Raw genomic sequence first — 12,342 nt, 5'->3', positions numbered from 1 at the left:
GCCTAACGATGGACGAGTCCATGGTCGGAATGCTCGGGGTGGAGCAGACAGACAGATACACAGGCGTGTCTGCTAAGTTAAACACACATAACGTTAAAGACATTAATATACACAGTTTTATAATTATTATGAGTTCATAAAGTGTTAGAAACCCATATGATCTGGTAAATATATCCGAAAAGTTAGATATAACATTCCCCAGATTTCCGACTGTACCAACTGGAGATTTTAGTATGGGTGAATGCTGCGTTCAAGTTTAATCATCTGAGCTCGGACATTTTAGCAGCCCTGAAAACGTATCGCGCATTCAAATGCTTTGATTCGGAAGTAACAACAGCACTGGCAAAAAGCAAGAACATGTATTTTTGGGTAGTTTAATCTACGTGAATATGTGAAAAAGAGAAAAATGAACCTATCTATACATTATAATAGTTGCTTGCATAGACTACAAAATAGTATTCAGCAATGACTGTAAACATAAACATTACTTCGTTTAACTTTCTATTTATTCAATGCAGTGCAACATTAATAGATATTAACCACTACACATATCTTTGCATCTTTTCTGATATGAATGAAGATGAAACTCCTGTCAGGTCGAAATGACACAAAACAACAGCCTGTGTGTTTGCTGCTGCATGAATGCAATCATTTGATTCTTGTTGTTCTTTCTTTCTTTCTTTGTTTCTACACCTAATTAGCCAGACTCTGCTGCCATTTACAAATAGATTACCATATACCAGACGGTTAACTAGATTACATTACATTACATCGCCACTGGGCAAAGTTCAGGTACTGAGACAACATATGTACTTCAGCATCTGACCAGAAGTTAAACCACTAGTAAAATACTGCACGATTATGTGGTAATATGGAATAAACAGAAAGAGTCCGGTGTGCATATGGATATACTAAGATATTATACAGTATGAACGGTGTGAACAGTAGGTATGTAATTATGTCCATGTTTCCTAATTCAAGACATCTTTATTCTACATGTGACTTCCAACTTCCCTTTTGACTGATTTATTTATTATTGCCATTTCAGATATCAGATAGATAGATAGATAGATAGATAGATAGATAGATAGATAGATAGATAGATATCAGATAGATAGATAGATAGATATGGTGAACTAAATTTTTTTTCATAAACCCTTAGGAAGAAATAAATATAAATTTTTGTTTTGTTTTTGAAAAATTGTCCTGACGCATCTTTAGTGTCCTCCAAAAAGCTTGAACAGTTCACTCTGATTGTCTTTCTCTTTTTTGACCGAATATCTAAAGCCTTAGACGGGACATCAGACAGGAGCCATCCAAAGCGGATAAAAGCACATTTTACCCGGTGAAATGCACATTTTCTACCTCCTCTCCGCGCACACAGAGCGCAGCGGCTGTGGAAGGTCCTCCCGCACTGAGAGCGGTGCTGTGTCAAGGCTTTTTTTTTTTTAAATCGCCTGCTACAGTAGGCCTGTTTGTCGTGTGATATTTTTTTAATCTCCATTTTAGACAGTAGTGACGCATCAGTGGGCTTCATGACCGGGACAGTGCGCCGGGGTAGGCTCAGCTCCTGATGGCCCACGTCCATCAATACCAGGCAGGTAACGCCGACAGGAGGTGAATGATTGTGCATGCACGAAGCGACGGGACGCAGACCGACAGGGGATCAAATATCCTCATTTGTTGAATGTTTTATCCGAAGCTTCCTACATTATGGACAGTGCATTTAAGCTGAGACTCATTTGTGATCGTTCAGGGTTTATCGAAAACATCCTGCTGGCGTTTATTTGGACAGAACCGCCTCTGCAGCAAAAAACGAATCAATATTCAAGCTTTAACCACCAGTGTTTAGCCTCATGAAACACGGCAGAGATTTTTATTTTTTTTTAGTATTTTAAGGGTAGCTCTTTGAGATCATTACATTATTCTATAAAAATGTGATATTGGCGCATACATTTATTTAGAAAATAAATCAATAATGTGAAGGATTTACATTTCACATGCATATTCATCAGGTCGTCACTTACAATAAAGCCACCTCTTTTTCCTCATATTTGATATTATCGTTTAGCTTAGATTTTTTCCTGATGTTTTCTAGATTTAAAGGACCAAGGTCAAATATTTAAGATGCTCTGAGCATCACAAAGTTCAGTTCGTTTCAACAGTTTTTAGAAATATGCACTTTTCACAAGAATATAGGATAGAAAAGAAAAAAAAAAACGGATGAGGATAATAAAGTTGGGTAACTTGCCTAATAGGCTACAATCTAGCCAGCATATAGATTTATTTAGATATTACAGATTATTATGAGTCATGAAGTGTATTATGTGTATTATTTAATTTCTGCACTGGATGGATTATCTTTTAACTTTATTATTTATAAGACAATCTTGATTTTATTTTATGTCATTAGGGTGAATTTCATTGTGGTTAAAACTGAAATGTTTTTTCTCTCTCCATTTTTTTCCATGAATGAAGAAATTATTGTTTCAGATTGCATGCATGTAGACAAAATGTTTTTACTTTTCAATACCTCAAAGAAGTCGATTAAAATATGAGTTTAACCTCAAACAAAGTGTCCTGGAAGTGTGTGGAGTAGATGCAGATCTGGAAAGAAAAAAAAACATTTTCTCAATCCTGCATTAAAGTAATAAAGGTCGACCCTCTGCAGCATGAACACTGGATGTTTTGTTTTGCATTAGCCACTGTTTAGTTTTTAAAGCTCTAACTGGTGTGTCACATCTCTTTCCTAGATTGAACTGCTCCAGTTTTCCCATTGCTGAATGTGTGTGTGACTTGGGAGATGGACAGACAGAGCCCAGGAGGGAAGCAGCCAGACACTAATAGGACTGTAGCCACCACCGCTCCCACCACATCAGCCCCCGTCACCATGGCAACAGCTAGCTCCTGCAGCACCACTTGCACCCAAGCGCCCTCTGCTTCCCTCAGCATCATCTCACCCGATAGACAAGCAGTCCAGGTGATAGACAGTACCTGCTACTTATGCAGGCATTAATTGAATCGGCAGGCAGGTAGTACAGATGATAGACAGCGCCCGGGACCTCTGCATGCATTGTTTGACTTGACTGTCACCCCCTCCAGGTAATAGACGGCACCTGGGACATCTGCGTCCATTGTTTCACTTGAGAAAAACTGCGGGTAACATTAATAGACAGCACTTTGGACCACTGCATGCATAGTTTAATTTGAGTGGAGTCCAGACAATAGACAGCATCTGGTCCTCTGCATACATTGCTGTACATTGTTTGACTTGACAGGCAGGCATGTGATAGATGATACTTTATTATTCCTAGTGCCAATACAGAATGTTGGAGTTTTGCCAAATGAAAGACAGGCAGTACAGGAAATAGACAGTCCTCTGTACTGTTATAAGCATTTTTACATAGATTGGAATGTTGTTAAGGAAAGAGACCACTCAAAAACATGTATATTTTTGTGTGGTTTGGTTTTTTTAAACAACCTCTGCTTGACATGTCCATCAGGTGATCCAGCACGCCATCCACAGACCTCAGAGCATGGCGGCCCAGTACCTCCATCAGATGTACGCAGCCCAGCAGCAGCACCTCATGCTGCAGACCGCAGCCCTGCAGCAGCACCAGCACGCCCCCCATCTGCAGAGCCTGGCCACCATACAGCAGGTCAGATGGTGTCCGCCACGTGTTAGTGTGAGCGCAAAGAGCCAATTTAACGTGAGTGTACAGGGTGTGTGATGTCTCTCCAATGCTTTTCAGGCTTCAGTCTGTCAGAGGCAGTCACCCTCTTCATCCAGTGGCAGTATGGCCCATCAGCCTGCTGGTGTTTCCCAAAACTCAGTGAGTGTCTGTGTTTCCATCAATCTGACCCGTCCCGAGCACCAATATTAACCTCAGCATCATTCTTTTATCATTCTAATGCATGCTACCCATCCAGATTACTTTACCAGCATCCCCAGTGACAGCCCAGCTGATTGGCCGAACCCAAACATCCAACTCTACTGGCGCAGCAACCACCATATCCCAGCAGGCCATGCTCCTGGGAAACAGACCGGCCAACTGTAACCAAACTCAGATGTACCTTCGCACTCAGATGGTACAAACCATTTCAAATATCTCATGCTGTTTGTCACACTGGTGCTTTAAACCTGCATTACTCATTTGCCTGAATCCTATTTTTACACAACGCGTTCTCCTATGTTGTCTGACAACATGTAATTTGTTTATTTTTAACCTACTAGCCACCTGTCTCTCCCTGCTTTTTGCTTTTCTTCTGTTAGCTTATTCTAACCCCTGCAGCCACGGTGGCTGCAGTTCAATCAGACCTCCCTGCTGTCACCTCCTGCTCCTCTTTACCTACCTCCTCTCAGGTACAAACCTTGCCAGGCACAGAATTAGAGTAACCCATGCATGTCACAAGGCTGGAATATTATAGACATTAGGATGTTACGCATCCTAAGAATGAGCTATTTTGCAAACTGAAAGATACATGGTAAATATTTGGTGAATGTTGATAAAGTTGAGCTGTCTACCCCACAACCCCTGGCTTTAATAAACAGGGTAATAGTGACTTCTGTTTTTTGTGTATTCGGGTACAGAATCTGGCTCTGCGTGCCAACTTGCCTGGTGCTCTGGCTACAGCCCACAGTGTCATTTTAAAGCCCCCCACCCAGTCCCAAGCCCTGACTCAGGCAGCCTCTTTATCCAAGGCGTCAATCTGCGCAATGAAAACCCATCCGCTGTCGGACACCTCCACAGACACAGGACCACTTGATGTCACCCGGGTGGCGTCAGGACCCCAGATTATAACCCCAAGTGAGCTAACTTGTTCGAATACTGGGTTTTAAAGTAAAGTTTACTAGAAAGGCCACATGTTTCAGACTTAAGTGATGAGCAATAGTAACAAAGATGAATTCAAACACATTGTTTCCACTTGTGGTAAACTTCTTAAACAGGTACGTTTCAGTCAATTGACCTTCGTCCACAGGACTGTGACAAGTACTGGTGCTTTTAGGTCAAATTTGACAAACAAGTACTTGTTTTGTGTGTTTGTTATTTTTGATCCTCATTTTCTGTCTATGCATCGCTGTCCTTGCAGCCTACTCTCCGATGCAGACCCATGCTCTGGTCAAGCAGCAGCTGTCCTGTGCACCAGCCCAGCGGGTGGCGCACCATCAGCTCGTCCTCCAGCAGGCCACAGCAGGTGCTCCAAACCACAGACAGCTCCAGCCCATCGCCCTCAGAGTGGCTCCTCAAGAATCCAAATCCACCCCTCTTCCTCTTTCAATTAAAAGACTGACCGCCCACAGCACCCAGTCACAAACCACCAACGACCCCCAAGCTCTTTCTTCTTCTTCTTCTTCTTCTACATCTGTCACCAGTGTGTATGCATCATCAACTCAGACCTCCATCCCAGCTGCTGCTGTTCAGCCTCAGCCTCCTCCTCTGGTTGCCGCTCCGCAGCGTCGGACCTCATTCCCACAAGCCCAGAACCAGCCTCCACCTCCTCCTCCACCTCTGGTTCTCCCTAGACTGCCCCAGAACCCCCCGGCCTCCCTCCAGAGGCTGTCCCTACACTCGGTCCACGCTTTGGCCGTCCACTCGGGACAGATGCTGTTGACGGAGCAGGAGCTGCCTGTAGCGGAGGCTCTGGTCCAGATGCCCTACCAGAGCCTCCCACCTCCTCAGACGGTGGCTGTTGATCTGAAGGTGCATCCAGTCAGACACAATGAAGCTCCATTGGTGAGTCGGTGTGCCGTGCTTAAGCTTTGTAAGCTTTGCCTATCCTCGGTATGTGCTGTTTTAATCAAGGGCTTGTTGTGTTTTGAATTTCAGTCGGGACAAACATGCAAAGTGAATGGACTGAGCTCAGTGGAGAGGAAAGATCAATGTTCTCCCAGTCTGCAGAGAAACAGGGCCCCTACACCTCTCATTGTGCCTCCTAAGCAGAATGGTGCAGGTAAACTATGATAATGAAAGAATAAAATAGAAAAGAAACCCCAACTCTACAATTTCTCCTCACCAGCCAGAGGGATTTTCCATAAAGGAGGCTCAGAAAAGTCAGACTTATTGTGAATGAACCTAAGAATCTGAAGCAGGATCGGCTTGATAAAGCTAATGTGAGCAGACCTTGTGTTATTAGTGCTGACAATTAAAGTGCAGATGTACAAGATTGAACAACTATGATGTATCAAACAGGAACTCCCAATTTATTTTATAGCAAGAGAATAAGACAATTAGTGACATACCAGCCTCCGTATGGTTACAGAACTGTTCAAATATCTTCACATTAGCTGTCTGCCACTTTCTGCATTTACACTAAATAGATTTCTGTCTGGTTCTTTAATTTCATTTAGTTACAAGAAATGGTAAAAAGACACATCCTCAGATTTTGATTAAGCAATAAAGTGCATCATGTCAATATGTGATGTAAATTTTGTGGGTTCACTGTGCAGTAGTAAAGAGGAACAGTCGAGGAGGAACTTTAGCCTGAGGTGAAGCTAAGCCTACAAACAGGCTGGCCTGCACGGTTATGTTTCCATGGTAACTTAGGTCAGACTTAATTAAACCACCTTTATAAAACTGAGTTTCCTAAAAATGAATCAGATTTACTGGATTAAGCCTGGTTTAACTCTTAATCTTGCTTTATGCCACACCAATCAGATGTGTTATCAGCAGTCACATCCAGTCGCTCGGTGATCAGGTCACCAGCAGTGGAAGAGCCGTCCCAGCTCACCTGCAGCAGCAGCAACACCAATAGCAGCAACCTTCCTCCTCCATCTCCTCCTCTACCTCCTCCCATCCTCCCAGCAGCAGTAAGAGGCCCCAGCCAGCCCCCCTCCTCCCCAGCCAGCCTCCCAGGGAGCCCTGACAGGGGACTTGCGAGCCACGTCCTCACACACCTCGTAGAGGGCTTCGTCATCCGAGAGGGCCTGGAGCCGTTCCCGGTATGTCAGCTAGAAGGAGTTAATGGGAAAAATGTACTTTGTTATTATTCATGTAAACTGACAGCTATTTAACTATAACTATTGTAGTCCAAGAGAGTGGGAATCACTCCATCCAGTCCATCACAGATATGTTATTCATATTATCATATTTGCAGACATCTCTACATCTTACTACAACCATGTTGTTCCTAAACATTTTCACTCATGTATATAGGAAAAAATATATATGTACCTTTATTCTAACAGTTAAAGAAAGATTAATAGCAAATGTAAGCATAACCTCAGCACTGATATAGAAGTCTGGATAAAACAGACATTTTTATGATCTCGATTCTGGCACTTAAATTCAACAGGGGCGTCTTCTTTGATTTCCTTGTTAACTGTTTCATAATTTTTTGTATATAGTTTACTGGGGCAATGGGTTAACCAAACTCCAAGGTATTTAATTGCCTTTTGAGACCAGTCAATGGACAGTTTTTGTTTTAGTTCAGATGGCGGATTGTAATACTCTAATACTTCTTTAATTTCAGCCAAGCCACTGTAATCCAATGATGTATGAAAAACAGAGCTCTTTCTATGTCAGTGTGTGAGATTTAACTTTTCTCACTGGACCTCTTATTGCAGGTGGTCCCCTGTTCTCTGTTAGCTGACCAGCAGGCTTCACTTCCTGAATCCCAGGAAATACAAACCAACGGGGATGCAGCTGCAGAGGACAGTCCGCTGGATGCTGACCAGTCGGATTCAACGGACTCTGAGATGGAAAACGATAGCCCAGCAGCAGATGGTGAGGTGGTGTGCATGCCATTATATAGAAATGTGTGTGTGTGTGTGTGTGTGTGTGTGTGTGTACTAACAGCTAGTCCTGTGAAGTTGCAGAGCTGGGGGAGAGTGTGCTGCAGTGTGAGTTCTGTGGGAGCAGAGGTTACGCTCACACGTTTCTGCGCTCCAAACGTTTCTGCTCCATGACGTGTGTCAGAAGGTAAATAAATCAGTCACATCCAGACGTGTTACCTCGTTCCTGCTTCTCACACATTGCACTGACAACAGTTACATCAAACAACAATCGAGCATCAGTCTGGTCCTTTGAAATAATGTCAACCGAGGACTAAAAATGTACAAAACTGAACCACAGACACAGTAAAATGTTCCTGTTATCATGTCATGTTGTTAACACACTATTCAATTGGCAAGTAACCAACCTGCTGTACTGATGTTTCAGTGGTTGTTTGATATTAAAGGACCTGTTATATATTCTTTTATATCAAGTGTTGTGTAGCCAAAGGCTGACATGGCTTATCCTCTCTACCGAGCACTATTGTTGACCAAAAACAACTAAAAACATATACATGATCCACACTGTTTCACTGTGCTCCTCCATTACAATGAACACACACTTTTGTTTATTTTGAGTTTATTTTCCCACATACTCCCCCTGAAAATAGTCCCCAACAAATGCGGTTTTCACTCCAGTCTGAGTTACGTTTGCTAAAAACTGCAGTGTTTACTACAGTGTTTTAGGAAATTACTGAACCTTTTGAAAAATAAGACGATATGCTCGTGATACCATTTTTTTCAATTAGCCCGAAAGTTTGAAATTGAAATAGCATGTTATTGGTTTTCATGGGATTTACAGACAATAATAAAAATATAGAATACCACTAAACTTGACTGACGATGATGGTGGATGCACATTTTTTATTATTATTATTAACCGAATTGGTTATTTCAGCTTTGTTTTAATGAAAGTTTGCCGCCTAGCTTGAAATGAATCACACTTTCTGTGAAAATATATGGAAATAATGAGTAACACTCTCATCCCGCAACAACTAAACATGCCCGTGACGAAGGCGCTCAGTGGTCAGCAAGACACTGGTTGGAGACAGATGAATGAAAAAGCAGGGTTTTGCTTTAAAAGAGCATCCTTCCTTGCATGAATAAAGATAAGAAATGCAGCAATACGTTTATTTCCTCCACCACACATGACAAGAAAGAAGAGAAGAAATGTCATGTGTCTCAGCGGTGGTGAAACACGTCATCTGACATCTGGAATCCATTGAGCTGCATTTGGGTTATAAGAAAAAGTCTCAAGTACATAATCACTCCCAGGTTTCCTTTTGAGTCTCCATCCAGGCTTCAAAGAGAGGACAGCTTTGAGTCCAGATGCAGCTCAGTGCCCGGTGGCAAATGCCTGTCTAATTGTCTGCACTCAGCACACACAGGAACACAAAATCTCAAAGGGCTTTTGGGTTTCAAGAATGACATCATTACTGCAGTGCCATCGCTGCTCAAATGTGATCATCTGCAGTGGGCTGTGACTCAAATCTAATCAGCCTATCTGTGTTTAGGTTCAGTGTGAGTTGCACCAAGCGTATCACCATGCTGAGAGCAGGTCGCTGGGGTCACAGGCCCATGGGCAGGAGAGGACGACCCCCCAGCAGAGTCAACGGAGCCTCCAGAGAACATTTTCTGAGACAGGTCGGTTAATATCAGTGACCTGCAGCATTCTGCAAAATGCAGAGGAGCTGCGGCGATCGCTGGTCCTGTGAGACAAGCTGCTCTCTGGGAACAGCTGCATCGGACAGGAGGGAGACTCCTGTCTGCTGAACACATTTGTAAGATTGTACCTAACAACGTACTGGTTCAAAAAGACAAGATGCCTCGCGGTCTCTCATTTAGTGCCATGCTCTTTTCCTTGTTTTATTTGAGTTATTTGTAGTGGCCTGAGTATATGGAGGCCCATTTCTGACGCTGTGTTGAAAAATCTTGTAAGTCTTTATAATAAGAGACCTTTTTTCAAAAAACTAATGACTTGAAGTACAAAGTAATTATTTTGAGATGCTATGTCATTATTTAGGCTAAAGCATTAAATGTGAAAAAAGTTGCAGCTTTCTCACATAGGAACATAAATGTTATCTGAGATGACTGAGGCTAATACCTGGTTGACCTTTACTGTAAGTTGTTTGCACCAAAACACAGCAGACACAGTGTGACTCTGACAGTGTTTGCGCCCCACAGGCTCGTGGGACGTTTGGCTCGGAGGAGACCCGGCAAAGCTCACAGAGAGACGGGGAAGAGCAGGAGGAAGACGAGGAAGACGAGCCTCCCGTTCCCATGACAACCAGGCTCCGGAAACAGGCTGAGGGGGCGCGAGAGAGGGAGAGACAGGAGAGAGAGCAGGAGCAGAGGATGACAGAGACGATCAGTGTCTCTGACGGAGAGGAAGAAGCCGGCTGTCCGTCTCAGTGGAACGTAGAACAAGTGTTTTCGTATATCACCTCCCTGCCAGGTACTGCTGTGACCTCTTGTCACTGGACACAGCAGATGTATTGAATCCCACTTCAATACACATGTAACTAAATATGCAATAGAGTAGTAAAATGGGGTGTCATGGTGGTTTGGGGCTAAAGACACAGACCACATGATCCACAACGCCCCCACTTCAACCCCCCTCCCTCTATGGCCACACTTCCTATAGATGCCTCAGCTATTTCTCTGCCAAAAAAAAGGCAAAAATTCCCCCAAAAATAATATTTAAAAAAAAGGAAAGTAGTAAAATGTAAAAAGTACATCTGTAGCAGAGCAGGTGCATTTGTTTTCCAGCTGTAGCATATTAAAGTGGTTATTTTCATATAGTTTGCACTGTTGTTTAGCAGTAAATCAGTGCACAGCACTGTGACACATTTTAGAATAAAAATTAGGGAATAAAAATGTTTAGAATAAAATTTAAGCAGCTCTTGTAGACTTCCTAGTCTTGTGGTTAGACACACTTTCCCATTCCTCACTTCATAATTTGATATGATGGTGAACATTTTATTACTTTTACAATATTATTTACTTTTCTACTGATTTTCAGCATGACAACATACTGACACAGTCATCTGCAAACTAAATAATATTTCCTGGTGCAAAACTCCCAAAGGGTTTTCTCAAACCTTAGTGACTAAAATATGCTGCGGTGGGCTGCGCTCCATTTCCTGCCGTTGTCGTCTCTATCTTATAAGCAAAAAATTAACAAGATTTAAAGATATAAAGCTTCGGGTTATTTCTTACATTTCAATTTATGTAGGTAGGTAGCACACTTTCATTCTCATTGTTAAGTCGTGGTGGAGCTCGCTGATCGAAACAAAATCAGCAGCTCATATTCTCCAATGTTTCTGCCTTCAAGGACATAAAGTGAATCACCTCCTGTGCATCAAATTAATGCCGCCAGATGGCCAAAACTGCAAAGGTAGCTCTGATTAAATTGAACCACAAATGCTGGAGCAGGCCCCTGTTTTTGTCATAGTAAGAATATGCAATATATGCTGTTGTATTAACTTAATGTTTGCATTCAAGCAAAAATAGTCACATAGAGATTTCCTCAAATAAATGCTGGGTCTCTAATAATGGCCTGGGGGGTGACTGAGAAACAAATAAAGGCTGGGGAAAAAGCAAAGATGGATAAACTCCTGCTGCCTTTTATATAATGTGCTGTCAGTAAAGCATAATGTACATTTCCATCACTTTATTTTGCTATAACACTTTGTTCTGGATTACTCATCTTAATGTCACATTTAAGTCTCTGTGGGCGTCTGTGTCTTAATGTTCCAGCCAGTATTTTGTAGTATTAATGCAGTAACAAAACTTTTACAGGACTAGATCAGGAAACAAGGAGGCTTCATATGAAAATATGAGCAAATACACTTATCAAACAGAAGGAATTAGAAAGAAAGGCCTATTTCTAATATAAACCTGCTTCCAATAAAGGTCTGGCGCCCCCTGCAGGGCTCTGATCACTAATTGAGGCAAAACAGTAGTATAGTATAAGTATCGCTGTAAATATCTTCTAACAAAATGCATCAACATGAACGGGGGACTCTCTGTGTCTCTTCTCTTTTCTCCAGGTTGTCAGCATGTAGCCGAGGAGTTTCGCTCCCAGGAAATAGACGGACAGGCTCTGCTGCTTCTCACAGAGGACCACCTGGTCAGCACCATGAACCTTAAACTGGGACCTGCACTGAAGCTCTGTGCCCACATTAATTCTCTGAAAGATGCTTAAACAACTAACATTCCTGCTGTTGACTTGTGCTGTGAGGAGGAAAAACAGAAGGATCGTCGACTGATTTGTCCCTGGACTCCTACAAAGACAGAGCGATCATGTTGACCTGAATCATGAGCCCTCAGACTGCAGCTTTTCCTGGGACCACTGCCGAGGATTTCACTCCTGACACCTCCAGCTGCTCCAGCTGTTGGTCCGTCACACAGAGTGGAGTCTTACACACACTGTTGCAGCTGATTTTAACGTGGTGATGAGCAGCTCTTTGTCTTCTCTCGTCATTCCACTGTAGTGATTGTACCAGCTTATCCATTTGTTTCAAAATGGCTTTAAAAGTTCTTTGTATCATTTGTAAACAAAGAAAACA

At 42.5% G+C, this 12,342-nt stretch overlaps 1 protein-coding gene across 1 annotated transcript; it reads left to right on the top strand.

Annotated features, from left to right (window-relative positions):
* The first annotated feature begins 1,573 nt into the window (after positions 1–1,573).
* Positions 1,574–12,012, top strand: phc3 (polyhomeotic homolog 3 (Drosophila)). The gene is made up of 15 exons (XM_070845381.1): positions 1,574–1,601; positions 2,769–2,980; positions 3,504–3,659; positions 3,753–3,833; positions 3,931–4,089; positions 4,274–4,362; positions 4,585–4,808; positions 5,092–5,735; positions 5,829–5,952; positions 6,657–6,940; positions 7,565–7,724; positions 7,817–7,919; positions 9,286–9,415; positions 9,956–10,226; positions 11,824–12,012. Exons 1-15 carry the CDS (start codon positions 1,574–1,576, stop codon positions 11,976–11,978), a joined length of 2,820 nt encoding a protein of 939 aa, XP_070701482.1. The 3' UTR covers positions 11,979–12,012.
* Positions 12,013–12,342: the final 330 nt, after the last annotated feature.

Source organism: Pempheris klunzingeri, chromosome 15 (genome assembly GCF_042242105.1).
Source record: "Pempheris klunzingeri isolate RE-2024b chromosome 15, fPemKlu1.hap1, whole genome shotgun sequence".
NCBI lineage: Eukaryota > Metazoa > Chordata > Actinopteri > Acropomatiformes > Pempheridae > Pempheris > Pempheris klunzingeri.
The sequence above is the reverse complement of the archived record's forward strand: the minus strand, read 5'-3'. Positions and strand labels throughout refer to the sequence as shown.

Excerpts from the sequence above, each read along its gene's own strand:
- phc3 (XM_070845381.1), top strand. The coding sequence starts at position 1,574 with ATGGCCCACGTCCATCAATACCAGGCAG. Across the intron at positions 4,090-4,273 it reads TGTACCTTCGCACTCAGATG|CTTATTCTAACCCCTGCAGC; the intron begins GTACAAACCATT and ends TTCTTCTGTTAG. Across the intron at positions 5,953-6,656 it reads TCCTAAGCAGAATGGTGCAG|ATGTGTTATCAGCAGTCACA; the intron begins GTAAACTATGAT and ends CACACCAATCAG.